The sequence below is a fragment of the Hippocampus comes genome, unplaced genomic scaffold (genome assembly GCF_001891065.2).
Source record: "Hippocampus comes isolate QL1 unplaced genomic scaffold, H_comes_QL1_v1.1 scaffold67, whole genome shotgun sequence".
Lineage (NCBI taxonomy): Eukaryota > Metazoa > Chordata > Actinopteri > Syngnathiformes > Syngnathidae > Hippocampus > Hippocampus comes.
The window spans coordinates 2044533-2062885 of record NW_017805221.1 but is presented as its reverse complement, the minus strand read 5'-3'; the positions used below and the strand labels follow the sequence as shown (position 1 = coordinate 2062885).

General features: G+C 45.3%; 3 protein-coding genes and 2 long non-coding RNA genes across 11 annotated transcripts in view; 4 read left to right on the top strand and 1 right to left on the bottom strand.

The window, feature by feature from the left end:
• The first annotated feature begins 237 nt into the window (after positions 1-237).
• Positions 238-5089, top strand: rbp5 (retinol binding protein 1a, cellular). 2 transcript variants are annotated; one of them, XM_019869031.1, is made up of 5 exons: positions 239-530; positions 1643-1827; positions 2803-2904; positions 3715-3794; positions 3960-5089. In XM_019869031.1, exons 1-4 carry the CDS (start codon positions 455-457, stop codon positions 3766-3768), a joined length of 417 nt encoding a protein of 138 aa, XP_019724590.1. In that variant the 5' UTR covers positions 239-454; the 3' UTR covers positions 3769-3794; positions 3960-5089. The 2 variants fall into 2 exon arrangements, with proteins under 2 accessions (XP_019724591.1, XP_019724590.1); XM_019869032.1 differs by lacking the exon at positions 3960-5089 and having other exon boundaries at positions 238-530; positions 3715-3800.
• Positions 5000-15066, bottom strand: LOC109515327 (tumor necrosis factor receptor superfamily member 5). Of its 6 annotated transcripts, none has more exons than XM_019869027.1 (10): positions 15008-15066; positions 13684-13762; positions 10298-10417; positions 10090-10215; positions 9328-9495; positions 9169-9262; positions 7934-8010; positions 7106-7213; positions 6257-6388; positions 5000-5729 (listed from the first exon to the last, which is right to left on the bottom strand). In XM_019869027.1, exons 3-10 carry the CDS (start codon positions 10368-10370, stop codon positions 5584-5586), a joined length of 924 nt encoding a protein of 307 aa, XP_019724586.1. In that variant the 5' UTR covers positions 10371-10417; positions 13684-13762; positions 15008-15066; the 3' UTR covers positions 5000-5583. The 6 variants fall into 6 exon arrangements, with proteins under 6 accessions (XP_019724586.1, XP_019724588.1, XP_019724587.1 ...); XM_019869029.1 differs by lacking the exon at positions 15008-15066 and adding an exon at positions 14629-14645; XM_019869028.1 differs by lacking the exon at positions 15008-15066 and adding an exon at positions 11883-12006 and having other exon boundaries at positions 13684-13919.
• LOC109515332 (uncharacterized) lies at positions 5562-9162 on the top strand. The gene is made up of 4 exons (XR_002168168.1): positions 5562-5631; positions 6261-6417; positions 7954-8060; positions 8461-9162. It is a non-coding gene; the product is annotated as an uncharacterized LOC109515332 (long non-coding RNA).
• The window catches only part of LOC109515279 (mannan-binding lectin serine protease 2-like), an 18140-nt gene continuing 10697 nt past the window's right edge, over positions 10911-18353 (top strand). Inside the window, exons 1-8 of the mRNA XM_019868941.1 lie at positions 10911-11342; positions 11726-11781; positions 12757-12965; positions 13047-13194; positions 13273-13391; positions 14150-14228; positions 14303-14434; positions 15375-15449. Of these exons, the coding sequence (XP_019724500.1) occupies positions 11317-11342; positions 11726-11781; positions 12757-12965; positions 13047-13194; positions 13273-13391; positions 14150-14228; positions 14303-14434; positions 15375-15449 (844 nt within the window). The 5' untranslated portion in view covers positions 10911-11316. The remainder of the gene's footprint in view (positions 11343-11725; positions 11782-12756; positions 12966-13046; positions 13195-13272; positions 13392-14149; positions 14229-14302; positions 14435-15374; positions 15450-18353) is intronic.
• LOC109515331 (uncharacterized) lies at positions 16464-18352 on the top strand. The gene is made up of 3 exons (XR_002168167.1): positions 16464-16837; positions 17221-17276; positions 18252-18352. It is a non-coding gene; the product is annotated as an uncharacterized LOC109515331 (long non-coding RNA).

The window sequence follows — 18353 nt, the reverse complement described above, 5'->3', positions numbered from 1 at the left end:
TGGGTATATATGCACGTACTGTATATATGTATATAAATGTGTGTGTGTCTGTAAATATATAGATATAGATGGATAGCTAGATAAAACATTTTTCGAATTGAGAACCTTTTTGAATCGAGGTCCTATTTCGAGGGGAGGGGTCCACTCCAACCCCCAGCAACACGCTCCTCCTTCCTTCTCATTTTTTTGGGCTCTTAGGCCCCGCCCCCTTTGAGTGAAAGGCAATCGGAAAGAAGATTGAATGAACCCTCCCTCCCTCCTTTCTTCCCTCCTTCCAAACTCTGGCATGAGTGGAAAAAAGAAAGAAGCCGTGAGCCTTCTGTGAGTCACTCGTTGCTGCTTCTCGGAATCGACTGCTTTCCAGCTGCCAATTCTCACTTGCTGCTGCACACTTTGCTACCTGAAACATCTCTCAGCATTTCACTCAGTCGGTGGGGTACAGGACCAAGCCAGCATGTCCAAACCTGACTACTCTGGTGTTTTTCACATGGTGGAACAGGACAACATGGACGCCTACCTTGCAGCGTTAGGTGAGATTTTTATTTATATATTTTTTGTATTGTATGCTCATCCTGGACGATATTTTACACAGCATGTGTTGCTTTGCTGCTGTTAAAGATGTGGGGTGGGGAAACCTGCAGCTCGTGGGCCAGATTTGGCCCGCCAGACGATTTCACATGGCCACATCATGCAAAGATATCATTTTTTTTTCCTCCAAAAAAAACTCTTGCAAAAATTTGAGTCCAGGAAAACTGATCAAGGTAGTTGATTTGGCATAAGCTATACAGCTATTAGCACATCCGCCTCACACGACAGAGGTCATGGGTTCGATTCCAGGCTCTTGTGTGGAGTTTGCATGTTCACTCTGTGCCTGTGTGGCTTTTCTCCGGGTACTCTGGTTTCCTCCCACATTCCAAAAACATGCATGGCAGGTTAACGGAACCCTCAAAATTTTCCCTAGGTGTGATTGCGAGTGTGGATGGTTGTCTGTCTTTGTGTGCTCAGTTCAGGGTGTACCCCGCCAGCTGCCCAAAGACTGCTGGGATAGGTTCCGGCATTCCCCCGCAACCCTCCTGACGATAAAGTGGCTCAGAAAATGGGTGGATACAGCTAAAGTATAATACATTATCTGTTAAATCGGGATTGGCGAGTACCAATACCGGGTATCAGCATCGGTGCCGATACCAGCCTAATTTGAAGATATCGGCACTTGCAGAAGCTGCCGATACCATTCGGGATCCTTCAGGCAAAAAAAAAAGTCCTTGTCGGCGCGATACTATGGCAGTTTGTGGGCGTGTCATCATCTGCTTCAGTGAGCAAGCTCTTGGCGCATCATTTTTTTTTTTTTTTTTTGTCGTGACATGAATCCAATTTCAACTGAAATTAAAAGCTCTTGAAAGGGGGTCCCACCTTTGAATTTAATACTGTACTCATTTCTAGTTGCACCTGAGTGCTCTTAAACAAATATGAAACGGCCTTTACTTAAATAATGTCGTAATCTCCATTTGCAGCTGGACATTCAAGGACTGAGCTCATCACCCTGTCCTCTGTGTGACCCCTGCACACACACACACACACACACACACCCGCACACACACACACTCGCAGAGCTTTCCATTCAAGTGCCCTCCTCCTTCCTTAGACATCAACTTTGCTCTGAGGAAGATCGTATGTCTGCTGAAGCCCACTAAGGACATCAGCCACAATCTGGCCACGGGGGCCATGACGATCCGCACTCTCACCACCTTCAAAAACTTCAATATGGACTTTGTCATCGGACAAGAGTTTGCAGAAGACCTGGGCCCCGTGGATGGTCGCACGTGTCAGGTTGGTTCTGCAACGCTGGAAGGGAATGTGATACAAAATGGCTTGGTGTTTTTCTATGAGCAAAGTCAGCTGGGCCTCCTGCGGGGATTTGGTGTTGCAGCTGCCTCCTGTGGTTCAGCTCACAATAGCCACTGGTGTATGTGACCCTGGTGTGTGTTGTGTGTGTGTGTGTGTGTGTGTGTGTGTGTGTGTGTGTGTGTGTGTGTGTGTGTGTGTGTGTGTGTGTCTGAGAGAGAAACACTCCCAATGAAAACAATTACAAAGACGGGTCGGCTTCGGCTCTTTTGAAAAATTCAGTCTCCGAAGCCAGTTTCACTTAGCAGTATGAACATTAGTAGACATACATGTCCGTCACGAGTTGACCCACCAAAAAATCTCAAGATCCTATGCCCAAAAATACACAGACAGTCTGCCATTTTGGTTTTAAAGTGGTGGTTTTGACCCTTTTAAGGAGTCCTTTACAAACTCGTCCTACAGACGTAGTAGGAAGAACAGAACAAATCGAGCTCAAAGCTTGTTGCATGTTGACCATCATGAGTTAGACCCACAAAAAAGTCTCAAGAAACCATGCGCAAAACGTGGCTCCACGTCTACCATTTTGTTTTGAAAAAGCTCATTTTACGGTCATTTTGGGGGGGGTCTGTACTCGACAGATGATGGATGGATGGATGATGATGGTGAAACCTTTTGGGGTGTCCATTATGGTGCTCCATGAAATTTTGCACATCAGTTAAAACGCTCACAATTTAGTGTCATCGTCTGTTATGCTGAAGGTACTTCAAATTTGAGTTTGGGAAAGCTTTCCAAATGCTGAGCAGAAACAATTGCAAGAGCATTCTGGAAAAGAAGCCAGCTCGGAACCAAGATGAAAGGGGGTTTGAAAGGTGCAAACTACTTAACATGCGGAGTGCATGTGCTCTTGTCCTCACAGCATGTCTTTGAATCCCCCCCCCCCTGCCCCCCATCCCCCTGCAGACCACTGTGAGCTGGGAAGGGGACAAGCTGGTTTGCGTACAGCGCGGCGAGAAGGAAGGTCGAGGGTGGACGCACTGGCTGGATGGCAACAAGCTGCATCTGGTGAGAGAGGGAAAAAAAAAATCCCCAACCACATTTCTATCTCCTTATTTGCTCCCAATGAGCATTTTCATGACCAACAGTCCAATCCTGTAACATTTGCTGCATTAAATTAGCCAAAAGTGCTTCATTAAAGTTATTTTTCATCACCGTTGTATTTATTGAAATTCATTTTATGTCCACCCACCGATCTAATCTATTTACGGCGTCTTCATCCTGAATGTGATGTCGTTCTGTTCATCATCCCCAATTCACAATGGAATTGTCCAATTTGTAATGGTTCCCAAACATTCGCGTCTTCAACTTCCACTAGAAATTGATTAAAACCATTCCTGCCTTTTTGCCACCCTATCAACAAATGACATGGGTCTTTTTCCAAAATCAAAAAAGTAAGGCCGCGTGAGATGGGGCAGGTGTGCCTAATCAAGCGTCCCTGGAATGCACTTGGCTTGGACGGAGGGTTGCTGGGCTTGTGTGTCTCATAAAGACGTCTCAAACAGAACGCATTGTTCCCCTCTTAGGATTTCTTCTTTCGCTGCGGAAGCGGGGAGGAGGCGGGGGGCACTGCAGAGCCTCGACAAAAAGGAGTCGGTGAAGGATTTTTTCAATAAGGGGGGGCTAAGCAGGCAGGGAAAAGATTACGGGGTCAAATGACGATGACGATCGGGGTGGGGGAATCAGAACTTTGTTTTGCATATGATCCCGTCGTCGACCGGCGCTCCTTTTGTGTTTGAGATTTTGTCTTTTTGATTGTCACTCTTAATTAAACACCTCCGTGGTCTTCCCCTCCATGGCCTCTTTCCTTCTCCGCAGGAGATGAGAGTGGAAGGCGTCGTTGCCAAGCAAGTGTTCAAGAAGGCCGATTGAAGTCTCTGAAAACAGTGGACACCCGCTACTACTTTTCTTTCTGACTTCCGGGTTGAGTGAACGCTGGCGCGTTTGGCTGCCGCTGCTCAACCCGTATTGTATTATGTTTTATTGTTTTTGTTATTGTAAAGTGTCCTTGGGTGTCTTGAAAGGCGCTTATAAATAAAATGTGTTATTATTATTATTATTATTACTCCCATGTGATGGGGACCCTGCCCCATCGCAAGCGGCAAATGTCTCCGATACTCCCCTGAAAGTGATTAGGATGGACTAAATTAATAGTTTTAAAACTGAAAAAGAACACAAACGATGATCCCAAAACACTTTGAAAGTCTGACAAGGCCCCGATGAACATCTCCAAACGGCTTTCAACCGAGCACGCATATACAGTACACAATGTACAGTCCCTGTACGCTGAGCGACGCAGCCGTTAGCGCTCGAGAGGCTAGCACCTCGGTGTTAGCCCAACCCCAAATTGCTGGATCCATGCAGTCACGGCGCCAACTAGCGGTCGTAGATCGGTTTAGCCACATTCACGTGTGCTGTTCTGATGGAACTGTACTGGTTTTGATGTTATGTTACGTTCTTATTTAGAGAAACTATCATGAGCTAGAGCTAGCATGCGCACAGTCTGGATGCTCTCCCGCTAACTTTCAAAAACAAATCAAACGTGGCTGCTTTTAGTTTTGATTGGATTAGCGCCACCATCTGATATTGTCCTTTAGTGCAAGGAAATTAATCAGTTGACGTTGGTCAGATGTGTGAAGTTGGCTGATGCCATCTAGTGCTGATTGGTCTGAAGCACACGCGTATCTAAAATTTTTGCACGGATTCCACTGGCCGAGCGATGGCTTGTATCTCAAAGGACTCCAAAGTGAAGCCGCTTGTATCTCAAGGCACCACTGTATTTTTGATTTTTCGCCGTGGTTTATAATCGAGGATAACTGTTGTCCCGATAAAAGCGATGCTCCATTACACTCAATATCATACACATCAGAGACACTATTTTGCCGTAAATTTTTCCCATGTTACAGAAAATCGCAAGTGACTTTCCCATGAACAATGGAGGATTTGTTTTTTTAAAAAGCTGCAAACAGGTCAACTCGCAAATGTTGAACCGTGAATATGCGAGTTCCACTGTATACTTTTAGTGAGTATTGACAATAGTCAAGGTACGCGTGTGTGTGTGTGATGTAATTGAATTCTTTTGTGTATGATGGTACCAACTGAGTGACAAAGCAAAGGCAATTTAATATTTGGACATTTTTGCCCGTGCACACGACTTGACCGCAACTGTTTTGAAATAAAACAACCAAAATCTGATGACGTTTGTACTCTCAGGTTCAAGAGGCTTCATAGAAAAACATGGCATTTACCATTTGGAAAATAACAACCATTTCATGAGAGTTTCCCCGATAATGGCCAAAAATATAAATCAGATAAAATGTTTGTAATTGCCTACAGATGCCGTAAGATTTTTTTTTTTTTGAAGACTCAATGCCATCACTTCAACACACTTCAAGTTCCACGATATTTTTCAGCAAATAACAGACGATCAGCTCCAACTAGAAAGCTGCAAATAGTATTCAGAAAATATGGAATCACAAATATGCGAGGAACACTGTAGCAATAAATCGAGTAAACGTGCTGATGATCCTGCTCCTTATCAACCGGCACCTGACGTTGTCATGACAGCAAGTTCCAGTAAAAGGCCTGCAGGGGGCAGTAACACGCACAGGTGTTCGTTGCTATGAATGTTCCATGTACAGTACTGTATTTGCGTCAATGTCCTTCTGCGGTCCAAGTACATCGCACTCATGTTCCACACCACTCGTTCTCCTGCGGCTCCAAGTGGCTCCGGTGGTACGCATCGGTCCCGTTCCGCTGGTCCGAAGAGTTGCTCTGAAGAGTGAGCGGAAGGTCCCTGTTGTGCTCCGTCCTGCAGATGATGGCGCTTTCATCTGGAGATTGAGCACAAAAATGACTACCGTACTCGTCATCGTGTCACCGCCCCCCCCCCTCGTGGTTTTCAAACGCACGTTTAAGTGTTGGCGTCACGGCTAATTTTCATCGTTTGTGGGCTCATCGGTTTAGCGGTAGACGAACTTTTTGAACGTGTCATGCCGCTTTTTTTTTTATTTGTTAGTCGAAAGGTGCGTCTCAAAAGGTCGAACAAAATCAATAGATTTTTGTTGAAAAGTGAAGTTGCGAAGTCAAACTTGCGTTAAAAATTCACTACAGACCAAGGTCATGGTAGTTTGGGATGTTTCGTCATAGTGAATTTTTATCTCGTCTTGATGTTTGTTTTTTAAATTAGTTTCGCTTTCATTCATTTAATTAGTTTGTTGGTTTTTCTTCGTTTTTTAAGTTAAAAACAGGTAATTGTGTTTGTGTGCGTGTGTGTGTGTGTGTGTATATACATATAGATTTTATATAGAGAAAGAGTCCTCAAGCTTTACTGAATAATTGCCATTATGTTGTTTATTACCCAGGTCGAGCAGAGTAAACTGGCAGGCCTTCGTCATCTCACTCTGATCAAAGGTTTTGTGGGTCTGCATGGAAGGTTTCACCAAACTCTCCGTGATGGTCCTCTCCTCAGGAATGGCAACATTTGTCCTGGCTGTGGATACCACATGCAGAATTCAATGTGTGCGTCATTTTTTTAAAAACTTTTACTGAAGTCAATGGCTTGAATGAGTTCTTTTACCGGTCTTTTTCTGCATGATCTTGCAATATTTGCAAGGGAGCGCAAAGTCATTTTTCTTCCCTGTCACCTTTGCAGCCCAGTATTTTTTTTTTTTTTTGGCAGAGGAAAAATGTGCAAACAATGAGTCCGTCAAATTGCCTCTAAATCTTAACGTGACCACAAGAGACGGTGTAAGGTTTTTTCACACACCCACACCAGTGCGAAATTGGCATTCACAGTAAATGTCAGTCAAAACAACCCGTGGCACATATGTAAGCGTCGTTATGAGTCAGCTGCCGGTGCGATATGTGAGTCACATAACCGCCGCATTATTGTGTTACGTTGAAAACGCGCAGGAAGTGGTTTCCTCTTTCACTTTGTCATTTACTTAAATTTCATGTGCGTGAAAAGGTACAATGACAAGAATGACATACCGCAATTGTTTTGGAGCGTCCTGCCTATTTAAATGAATAAGTAATCAGGGTACATGGCTGCATATTCAGTTGTAACTACACTCAAAGTTTTATTATTATTTTAAATATAGGCAGCCAGTAAAGGAAGCGGTGGGCGGATGTTTGCAACAGGCAAGTAGCAGACCTTAAACGGAGGCGTCGAAAAGAAGCACGCGTTTGAATTGTTGCATTGACGCACCTGTTTTGATTGATTTGCATTTGGCCTTCCACGACATCAACCCTAAAACGACGAGAATGGTCAGAACAAAGCCCAGCCACAAGCCTGCAGGTAAAATCCACGGGCAGTCTGCAAAAGAAAAGGGGCTGTTCATTTGGGCAGGGCAACATGGCCGAAAGTAAATGCTCAAACTCTTTATTTATTTATTATTCTTTTCACAAAATCCAATTCCCTATTATAATACAGGAACCCCCACCCACCCAACATCGCAGGTTCTGGGTTGGCAGTCCCGCTATTTTTTGTGTGCACGCAAAACAATTTTGTTCTGCCTCGTGTTTGTTTTGGGGTATAATTTCAGTGTCAACCAACAGATGGCAGCAAACTAGTTTGGCACTGTGTTAAATTGAAAGAAGAAGAGTGAAAACGGTAAGTACGATAATGTTAGCACAGCCTACTTTTTGCTGAAGATTATTTCGAGTCAGTCCTCTTTACTCCTGTTTTTTTACACTTTCAGAAAATGACGGCTGTAGGTAAATCTTATGGTGGGCATTATTATTAATGTATATTATGAGATATCGTTAAAAATACATAAAACCTAAACACTGTCTTAACCTCGTCAACAACACACCTTGTTGAGGCCCCTCCTTCCTTTGGAATAAGAGTCGCAAACAAGTTAGAGACACAAAAAAAAAGGGCTCATGCTTCCTGAAGGAGGCAATTTAGTAACATCTTGTGGGATGTAATATGGCAAAGTCATCAGTCAAAGATAATCTAGTTCCATCCTGGCCACAGGCTACCAGCACAGAAGGGAGCCTGGAAGATGACAATTCATGTCAAAATGTTACCCACCAGTTTTGAAATCTCCACAGATGGCGTCAGCGGTGGAGGTTCCTGCAGTTTTCAGCACTCTACCCAAGTCCTCACATCTGTCGGCAACCACACGCATTGTCAAACAAATGCCTTCTTGTCACGTCAGGTATCCTGAATATAATTGTATAGCAGGAATGTGAAATTTTGCATGAAAACATTGCCTATATTATGTTGGCAGGCTTGGATTTAGTTTAGATGTTTAGATGACCTCCTATGATGGAAAATAATGTTATTTAAATTAGGACAACGTGAAACTCAGCTAACATAATGGAATAGTGTTGAACTTTGGAGGTCCCATGGGCATTTGCAGCTGGTCAAAAGTGGCTGCCGGAGCATTGTCTCACCACTCGGCCCATTTATTTTTGGATGCGCGGGATAAAGAGTTTGTGGTTCATGATGAGTAAACTTAATCCGTTTATCTCCGCTGTCTGATTTAGTGACCCGCAAATCTTGACCCGTTGACTCTCATTAAACGTTTTACATTTTTGACATCGTTTTGTATGCAGGAGGTAGGACCAAGGTGGGGCCCGAGATACCGGTGCCCCAAACCAGCACCGAGAAGTCCATTTTCCGCCACCGAATCAAATCAAGGTAAGTGCCCGCCTGGCTTTATCATTGTTACTATGTATATCCATATAGATATATATTCACACACATTGTTTTCAGAACTATATTTAATCATATTTATTGTGAAATAGCCAAAGCTTGTGGCCCAAATATAGCTGGCACTACGTACCGTGTGGGCTACATTCACGATTAATTTGATCCCAAATATAGTTTTTATTCTCGTTCTCGTCCTTTTCTCATTCATTTTCTCCTCAAAGTTTATTTCTTAAAAAAGTAAATGTTACATGACATCAGAGATTTTATTGTTACAAAAATGAACATTTATTACCACAAACGCATTCACACAAAAGTTGAAATAATTGGAACGCATAAGTCCTGGTTTCGATTACCAGGTGCAAATGTGAAAGCACCCATCATCCCTCAACGTGAGCGTCTCTCAGTTTATAATTCGGTACTTGTGATGATTTAAAAAATGGAATTTGGTGAGGTCCCTGAAGAAAACACCCTTTGAGGGGATAAGGTACCAGCAAATGAGCAGAACCTAGACCTGAAACTATCATCCAAGACGGACTGAGGGAGACGAGACAACACATTCTTTCCCTGACGACAACAATTGAAAACGATACACACAGAAGACATTTTTAGACCTGGTGTGTGATTGGCAGGCTGAGTGGGAGTCGGACACGTTGCTGTACGTTCCGTTACCGCACGGGGTGCAGATCGTATCGTTGGCGCCGCCCGCTGTAAATAAATAAATTAATAAATAAATATTCCTTTCACTCGTGGAAATGTGACTTGATGCTCACACAAGTTGATGGAGGGCCTACTTTGAACCTTGACCCCTGACCCCAGAGGGCAGGAGGTTGCGGGCATGCAATGGTCGCAGGGATCACCGCTGCAGAAGAAGCCCGACACGCACTTGCATACCGTGTCCTTGTCAGCCGCGCACGCTTCCGCTGTCATCTGGTTGTTGCCTGCAAGCAAGGCAGCCTCGTCGAAACAATCGAGTTTGTTTGTTGACTTTGACATTGAAGAATCAAGTCATCGCCTGGAGACATTTTTTTTTTACACCAAGTCCAACAGCCTGGCCACTGTACTGTACAATAATACAGTTTACAATAATCAGTAAAATAACGAAGTTACTTTTTAAGCAAGTAAACAGTAAAGTAACTAGGTTACTTTTTCAAGGTAACTGTTGACAATACTGAAGATGAATTGTTTTTTGGAATGTAACTACTAAAGTAAGCTGTAATCCCACATAATTACTTTTGAAATCGCGCAATCGGGAAAGCAAGTTACATTTTAAAGTAACTATGTTGCTTTCTACACAAGTAATCAGTCAAGTAACAGTTACTTTTCAAGCAAGTAATCAGTAAAATAACAGTTACTTTTTAAGCAAGTAATCCGTGAAAGTAACTTTTACTGTTTCAAGTTAGCTGTGACAATACTGCAGATAAGTTATGTGTTTTTGAATGTAACTATAAAAGTGACTTGGAACTGTTTTTATTTTTGGCAAGTGACTCTTCTATCGGCTTTGGCTGTCCCGAGGTCGCGGGAGCGCAACTTACTGGCACTGCACGACTTGCACACACGGCATCGAGTCAGGTGATTTCTGGTGGCTGTGTAGAGTCCTCGTCCGCAGGCGTCGCAGCGAGTCTCGGCGGCGCGGTCGCAGTCGGCTCGCACGAAACTTCCTACCGAGGGTGAAAAACGGGCCACCGCAAAGCGTGAGGTGACGCCGCTTCGGCTGATCCCGAAGCGGGCTCTCCGACTGACCTGCTGGGCAGCGATCGCAGCATCTTCCGGCTCGACTCAAGTACTTCTCAGCGTTGCACTTGGCGTCCGCCATTTCCACTCAGATCTCCTCAAGCGCTGTCCTCAGAGGTTTTCTTCGCCCTGATGTGTGCGACTGCAAATGAACAAGTTTCCCCCACGTCGGCCCTGTCGTCCCACATTGTGGAAACCCGCCCCCCTCCCACCATCCCCCACCACCCCTCATTTTGCCATCTCATTTAATGTCTCTTTTTTTTTTTTTTTGGTCCCCTCTTATTTCCTTCCTGCCCTCCCCACCTCCATTCCGCTCCCCACTTTGTTCGCGCGGTGTAACCTGCGAGTGTTTCCGCCGCCGCTGCTGAGGGCCTGAGAAATGTTGATGTTGGCTGCGGAGACGCACAATGCGACACAACTGCACTTTTTTCCTCTCCGCACAGAATATTAATAGACAGATAAAATTGCAGCAGCGGCCTGGTGGTTAGCGCGTCAACCTTACAGTGCAGAGGTTGTGGGTTTCCTGTGTGGAGTTTGCATGTTCTCCCCGGGCCTGTGTGGGTTTTCTCCGGGTGTTCCGGTTTCCTCCCACATTCCAAAAACATGCATGGCATGTGAATGGAGCACTGTAAATTGTCCCTAGGTGTGAGTGTGACCGTGGATGGTTGTTCGTCTCTGTGTTGTTCGTCTCAGGGTCACAACTGGGCATTTCACACGTTACCTAAAATGAGCCTTTGAAAATTATTATGATTTTTTTTTTTAATCACTCCCTTCGAGCGCAGCCTCAAATGTTGCCATGTTCTCCTTCCAAACAGCCTTCTTTCTCTTGTATTTTTAGAAATGTTGTCAAATGTTTTCCTTTCATTGTCAAAATGAGACGGTCATTTGGGGGCATCGACTGCATAACCGGGGGAAGTTACTGGCAATCATGTGGAGGTTTGCCAACCTTTGGCGGCAGACTTTGACACCAGCGCGTCACGTTGTGCTATAAGTGCTGGCCGACGAGCTCGGACACAGCAGATCTCAAAATGGAGTGGGGCGCTTGTTTCATGGGGTGAGTTCCAATTCGCCCTATCAAGTGTGCTGTGCATCAGTCATTTAGAAGATAAGAAAACCTTTATTAGTCTCGCAATGGAGAATAGGCTCCAGTACCCCGTGTGACCCTTGTGAGGATAAAGCGGATCGAATAATGGATGGATGGATGTTCAATTCGTTTTTCGAACAAGTTTGTCAGTTTATTTATATATATAATTTTTTTTAATGCTTGAGTTTAGTTTTTTTCTTAGTTTTAGTGTAAGCTTTAGCTTTTTTTTAGCTCGTTTTGTGAGGAAAATGTAGAGTCAGTGAGTTTGAATCTTTTTCGAAGCCTTTGTGTTTATCTTATTTGCCGAACTGTGACAAACGGATTCAACTTTGGCCCTCTCACCCTTGTTCTAGGTTTCTGTGTTTGGTGGCCGTTGAGCCCTTGCAACAGTTCGACAGCAAAACAAATGGTAAGAGCTCCCGAAATATTCTCTCATGATCGTCTGTACAGTGCTTGCAAAAGAATGCACCGCAACTACACAACGCTTTACCAGCCGGACATGTACTGTACGTATCAGGTCCGAGTTTCCATCTGCACTATTGCACCCCGACTGACTTGCTGTCCCCACATTGCCAGTCCCCCATTATGTTCCCCGCCCCCTGGGGTGGTTTGGATTGAGCTCAATAAAGTCTGCCTCGTAACACAAAACGCTGTCAATAAATCCCGTTTATCTTTGTGACGCATGTGGCCCCGATGATTCTTAACCAGGCCATTAGTTTTGGTGAAGTGCTGTTTTTCATTTGGTGATGGTGTACACAAGTGATGGGGGAGAAAAACCTCCCACAAAAAAGAAAATAAAATCCATATCCAAAATGTATGAACTACTTGCAGCCAATAGGGACCGAGCCCCGCTGCAAATAATCAAAATGGAGGTCTTGTGGGGCTCAGGGGTCACTCCTTCAGACCTTCGATGACTCTGTGGTGGCTTCAGCCATTCATGATGGCATATCGTCTGCTGGTCAGGCAGCATCTCAGCCCGGGACAGAGCGAGACTGGACCGACTGGTCAGGAGGGCCAGCTCTGTCCTAGGCTGCTCCCCCTGGACACTCTGGAGGAGGTGGGCAACAGGAGGATGCTAGCTAAGCTAACAGCTATGATGGACAGACCCTCCCACAGAGACTGATGCACCCGTGCTGCAAGCAGGAGAGGTACCGCCGCTCATTCCTGGGTTCATCGGTCCCCAAGAAGTAGCTCTCACATTCAAAAGGATTGCTGCCTCCTGCTCGAGATGATATACATCATGCGAGAAGCAACTTGGATGCTTTCGAATTGCGTACAAGGCACGAACGGGATTGCCCAGTTGAGGACCAAAGTAGCTTTTCAGGCCCGGGGGGAATGCAAGTGGAAGGGATTTGCTGCGCCCAACTCCTTTGTCCTTTGCCAGGGTTCTGCGACAGGGACATATTTAACGACCGAGAGGGGTACCTGTCCAGCCCGGGATACCCCCAGCACCCCCCAACCCACGCCGTGTCCTGCCGTTACAACATCTCAGTGCAATCCGGCTACTCCATCTCTCTCAACTTCTCGGATGAGTTCCACATCGAGAGCGCGGTGCCGCAGCATGACGCGATCTGTCCTTATCACTGGCTTCGGGTAAGCGCGGGCCACCAGCTTCCGTGCCAGTCGGTTGACCGTCTCTGAACTTCTTCTTGCTCTTCACCCCCCTTTGTTTAGGTGACCATCCCGGGCCGTGAGCCCATGAAGCTGTGCGGCGACAGGAGCCCCGGGGTGATTGACACCAACTCCAGCAGGGTCACCCTGGACTACCACATGGACGGCAAAGGCCTGAGTCGAGGCTGGAGCCTGCACTTCAGCACGCGCAGTGAGTGGCATCGTGCGCGACTCCATGCGGGTTCTCGAGCCATAGTAATCTTTGGATTTGGGTTGGTGGGGTCTCCAGAAGTCCAATGTCCGCATCCAGGCAGGGTCGCTAACGGCAGAGGGCCCTCCGCGGTGGCAGAATTCTTCTATGGGGATCGTATTTTCGTGCGATGTCACCACGGACACAAACTGATGATGGTATGCTGAAACTTTTGGGGTTGCTGATCGAACGCTACGGCCTCCGCTTAGGAGGTTATGGCAGCGTTCTCTCTTTGACTGTGCACTAAAAAAAGTCTTCAAGGTGACTTTACGACTTCAACAAAACACATTTCACATTTGTTGTATTTATGGGGGAAATCAAGTCTAAAAATGTCTTAGAATGCTTTTCTGATTAATATTGTGTTTGCGGAATAAGAATTTTCATCCATCTTCATGTGATAAAACCAAACTGGATTTGACCCGGATGTTTCCATGTGAATGTACTTCTTACCTTTCCATGCATGGGCTTCACTCCTCAAGAAAAAGTGTCCAAATCCAAATGTTGACAGCTTTGTGGTTGAATAAGATTCCTTCGTGATGCATCCTAGACAAAAAGCAAAAACTGCAACCATTCGTTTCTTTTTTTTTTAATCTCCCGATTTAATTGCACAAAATGTAGTCTTCCGATGCATAGTCGGGGAATCATCAAAATCAATGTCATTTATCTCATTTTATCTCCCTGTGAATTTTGCATCACTCCCTTTGATCTTTTTGATCTTTCAAAGCAAAATGCAAGATACAAATCAATCGATCATGCACATAACATCCTTATTTAATTCAAAAACGAATTTTTCCCACGAGAGTCAAACAATTTCTCGTGACGTGAACTGGATAAGTTAATTTTCACAAAGTGACCTTCTCGAACGACGCGAGCAATCTGGAGAGCTACAATTCACAGTCAGAAATATCTTTCTCAGGGTGGTCAACTGCTGGAGAGTTTCTCAACTACGTGCCAAGAGAACGGACAGTGGCGTGATCGCCTGCCGGACTGCAAAAGTATGTTGAAGACCAAACTACATCCGACCCCGGTATTGATTGCTGATCTGCTTGTTCTACTGTCTCCCTTGCAGAATTCCGCTGTGGGGAACCCCAAACATTGCAAAATGGATGGATGACGTACTTGTCTGGTGCTCCGAATGAATACCTGTCAGTGATCCAGTATGGCTGTGATCCTGCGTACTCTCTCCAAGGTCACGACAACGGTGCGAGGTTTTGGCCAGATGGATCATGACAAAACTCTGCTGATCGAATGGGACACAAATACAAGTGTTGTTACAAAAAAGTCTGCCACATTTGCCATCAGTTGACTGAAGTACTGATGGGTGTTTATTATCGTAGTTATAGTTTGCGCTGGTGTAGACCGACACTACGGAAGCGTGGAGCCGCCAACGCGTACCTTTACGCGAGGAGGTTCCAACATGCTCAAAGCTAAAACCAGAGCATTTTTCGCTATAATTCCATTTGCGCATACCAAAGTTACCAAAAAAAATACATTATACCAATACGTTCGAAAAGTAAAGATGTAAAAAGTGTTTAGGAGTTCCAGTATTTTGATGAGGTGCATTTTCCCATCATGCTTTAAGGTAAATTGACGTCAACACCCGTGGGAGGATGGGCGAAATATTTGTAGCATTTAGCCGACACGTGGGTCCAACGTATTTACTGGCAGAAGTCTTTTTGACGCTCAAACCATTTGGCCAGTCAAATATGTTTACATTGGTCGCTCCGCGCGCCCGTACCGCACAGCATCATTCCGCCAACCCCAATGTTGTTACCTTACGAAGTTCAAAATGATCCGATGAAAGGATACCGCTGTTAGTGATGAATTCGCCAATCCAAAAAGGTGACTAATCCAGGTCGGTTCCCTCACGTACTCTGAGCAGGGATGGATAAAAGAATCGGTATTTGATTCCTACGGATTGATTTGGGGAGCCAGTTTCGACGATCTATGGTACTGTATATATCTCATTCTCGCGCGCGTTCTGCTCAGTCCAACACCGGCATCCAAGAAGACATTCAGATTATTCAGAGACTCTCCCTTTCAAAATATTCAACGTCAAATGGATGGATCGTGTTGTCAGCTGCTAACGCTGAAGCCAGCCATATTTCTGACCATCTCACTTGTTCTCTGTGTCCCCCCAGTGACGTTCACTTGTGAAGCAGGCGGACAATGGATATCCAACACGGCAAATGTTCAAACCCCTTTCTGCACACCAGGTACTGTACGGTTATGTTAACCGCAACTACCTTTTTTAAAATCTTTGCACCTTTACTGTACTCCTTAAAGCAGAGGTCCCCAACCTTTTTTGCCTTCAAAATAATATACGCTGCAAATAAAAATGTAGCCTTCACTTTCTTGAAAGTCGTAGGCTCCTCTTCTGTCTCCTGGCTGGTTGAAAGTGCTCTCTAAATACAGTCACCCGTGGCTACACTTTTTCCCCCTCTCACTCAACCGTCTACCCACACTATGGCTGTTCAACTCTTGCCAAAGTAAAAAGTGCTGCAAAGGTCTCGGGGAAAATGCAGTTAACTCTTTCATTCCACAAGGCGTACTTGTACTCTTTTTAAAATTAGGCCCCGCCTACCAAGGATGTACTTGTAGTCTCGGAATGAATGTAAGTTATTTCTTCTTTCCGTGCGGTCCGGCACCAAATGACCCGCGGACCGATACCGGCGGTTGGGGACCCCTGCCGTAAAGGGTTGTACTGTATATTCTGAATATTTATTTGGCCATTGGATAGTTGCGTTTTATTTGTGTTAATTACAGTACCAGTCAGAAGTTTAGGCACACCTTCAAATTCAACTGGTCTCAAAACAAATGGAGAGGTCAAGAACTTCATGCTATCAATTCTCCAAAATGCACTGCTGTCAACTGAAAGTCTTTCCAGGTTGTAACGCAGCGTCCACGTCATCCAGCTGACGAAGGAAATACCAAGATCGTTTTATTTGTGTTAATTACAGTACCAGTCAGAAGTTTAGGCACACCTTCAAATTCAACTGGTCTCAAAACAAATGGAGAGGTCAAGAACTTCATGCTATCAATTCTCCAAAATGCACTGCTGTCAACTGAAAGTCTTTCCAGGTGGGTAAAGCAGCGTCCACGTCATCCAGCTGACGGAGGAAATACCAAGATGTGCAAAGTTGCTGAAGAATGGAAAAAGATAGAAACCATTTTTTTCTGCTGAAAAAAGAGAGTCCAGACTTTATTTTGGTAGGCTCTGTGTTGTTCGTCTCAGGGTCACAACTGGGCATTTCACACGTTACCTAAATTGAGCCTTTGAAAATTATTATGATTTATTTTTTTTTTTTTTTAATCACTCCCTTCGAGCGAAGCCTCAAATGTTGCCACGTTCTCCTTCCAAACAGCCTTCTTTCTCTTGTATTTTTAGAAATGTTGTCAAATGTTTTCCTTTCATTGTCGAAATGAGACGGTCATTTGGGGGCATCGACTGCATAACCGGGGGAAGTTACTGGCAATCATGTGGAGGTTTGCCAACCATTGGCGGCAGACTTTGACACCAGCGCGTCACGTTGTGCTATAAGTGCTGGCCAACGAGCTCGGACACAGCAGATCTCAAAATGGAGTGGGGCGCTTGTTTCATGGGGTGAGTTCCAATTCGCCCTATCAAGTGTGCTGTGCATCAGTCATTTAGAAGATAAGAAAACCTTTATTAGTCTCGCAATGGAGAATAGGCTCCAGTACCCCGTGTGACCCTTGTGAGGATAAAGCGGATCGAATAATGGATGGATGGATGTTCAATTCGTTTTTCGAACAAGTTTGTCAGTTTATTTATATATATAATTTTTTTTAATGCTTGAGTTTAGTTTTTTTCTTAGTTTTAGTGTAAGCTTTAGCTTTTTTTTAGCTCGTTTTGTGAGGAAAATGTAGAGTCAGTGAGTTTGAATCTTTTTCGAAGCCTTTGTGTTTATCTTATTTGCCGAACTGTGACAAACGGATTCAACTTTGGCCCTCTCACCCTTGTTCTAGGTTTCTGTGTTTGGTGGCCGTTGAGCCCTTGCAACAGTTCGACAGCAAAACAAATGGTAAGAGCTCCCGAAATATTCTCTCATGATCGTCTGTACAGTGCTTGCAAAAGAATGCACCGCAACTACACAACGCTTTACCAGCCGGACATGTACTGTACGTATCAGGTCCGAGTTTCCATCTGCACTATTGCACCCCGACTGACTTGCTGTCCCCACATTGCCAGTCCCCCATTATGTTCCCCGCCCCCTGGGGTGGTTTGGATTGAGCTCAATAAAGTCTGCCTCGTAACACAAAACGCTGTCAATAAATCCCGTTTATCTTTGTGACGCATGTGGCCCCGATGATTCTTAACCAGGCCAATAGTTTTGGTGAAGTGCTGTTTTTCATTTGGTGATGGTGTACACAAGTGATGGGGGAGAAAAACCTCCCACAAAAAAGAAAATAAAATCCATATCCAAAATGTATGAACTACTTGCAGCCAATAGGGACCGAGCCCCGCTGCAAATAATCAAAATGGAGGTCTTGTGGGGCTCAGGGGTCACTCCTTCAGACCTTCGATGACTCTGTGGTGGCTTCAGCCATTCATGATGGCATATCGTCTGCTGGTCAGGCAGCATCTCAGCCCGGGACAGAGCGAGACTGGACCGACTGGTCAGGAGGGCCAGCTCTGTCCTAGGCTGCTCCCCCTGGACACTCTGGAGGAGGTGGGCAACAGGAGGATGCTAGCTAAGCTAACAGCTATGATGGACAGACCCTCCCACAGAGACTGATGCACCCGTGCTGCAAGCAGGAGAGGTACCGCCGCTCATTCCTGGGTTCATCGGTCCCCAAGAAGTAGCTCTCACATTCAAAAGGATTGCTGCCTCCTGCTCGAGATGATATACATCATGCGAGAAGCAACTTGGATGCTTTCGAATTGCGTACAAGGCACGAACGGGATTGCCCAGTTGAGGACCAAAGTAGCTTTTCAGGCCCGGGGGGAATGCAAGTGGAAGGGATTTGCTGCGCCCAACTCCTTTGTCCTTTGCCAGGGTTCTGCGACAGGGACATATTTAACGACCGAGAGGGGTACCTGTCCAGCCCGGGATACCCCCAGCACCCCCCAACCCACGCCGTGTCCTGCCGTTACAACC

Excerpts from the sequence above, each read along its gene's own strand:
- rbp5 (XM_019869031.1), top strand. The coding sequence starts at position 455 with ATGTCCAAACCTGACTACTCTGGTGTTTTTCACATGGTGGAACAGGAC. Across the intron at positions 531-1,642 it reads CGCCTACCTTGCAGCGTTAG|ACATCAACTTTGCTCTGAGG; the intron begins GTGAGATTTTTA and ends CTCCTTCCTTAG. Across the intron at positions 1,828-2,802 it reads TGGATGGTCGCACGTGTCAG|ACCACTGTGAGCTGGGAAGG; the intron begins GTTGGTTCTGCA and ends ATCCCCCTGCAG.
- LOC109515327 (XM_019869027.1), bottom strand. The coding sequence starts at position 10,370 with ATGGCGGACGCCAAGTGCAACGCTGAGAAGTACTTGAGTCGAGCCGGA. Across the intron at positions 8,011-9,168 it reads GCCTGCCAATCACACACCAG|ATGTGAGGACTTGGGTAGAG; the intron begins GTCTAAAAATGT and ends GGTTGCCGACAG. Across the intron at positions 7,214-7,933 it reads CTGTGGAGATTTCAAAACTG|ACTGCCCGTGGATTTTACCT; the intron begins GTGGGTAACATT and ends TTTCTTTTGCAG.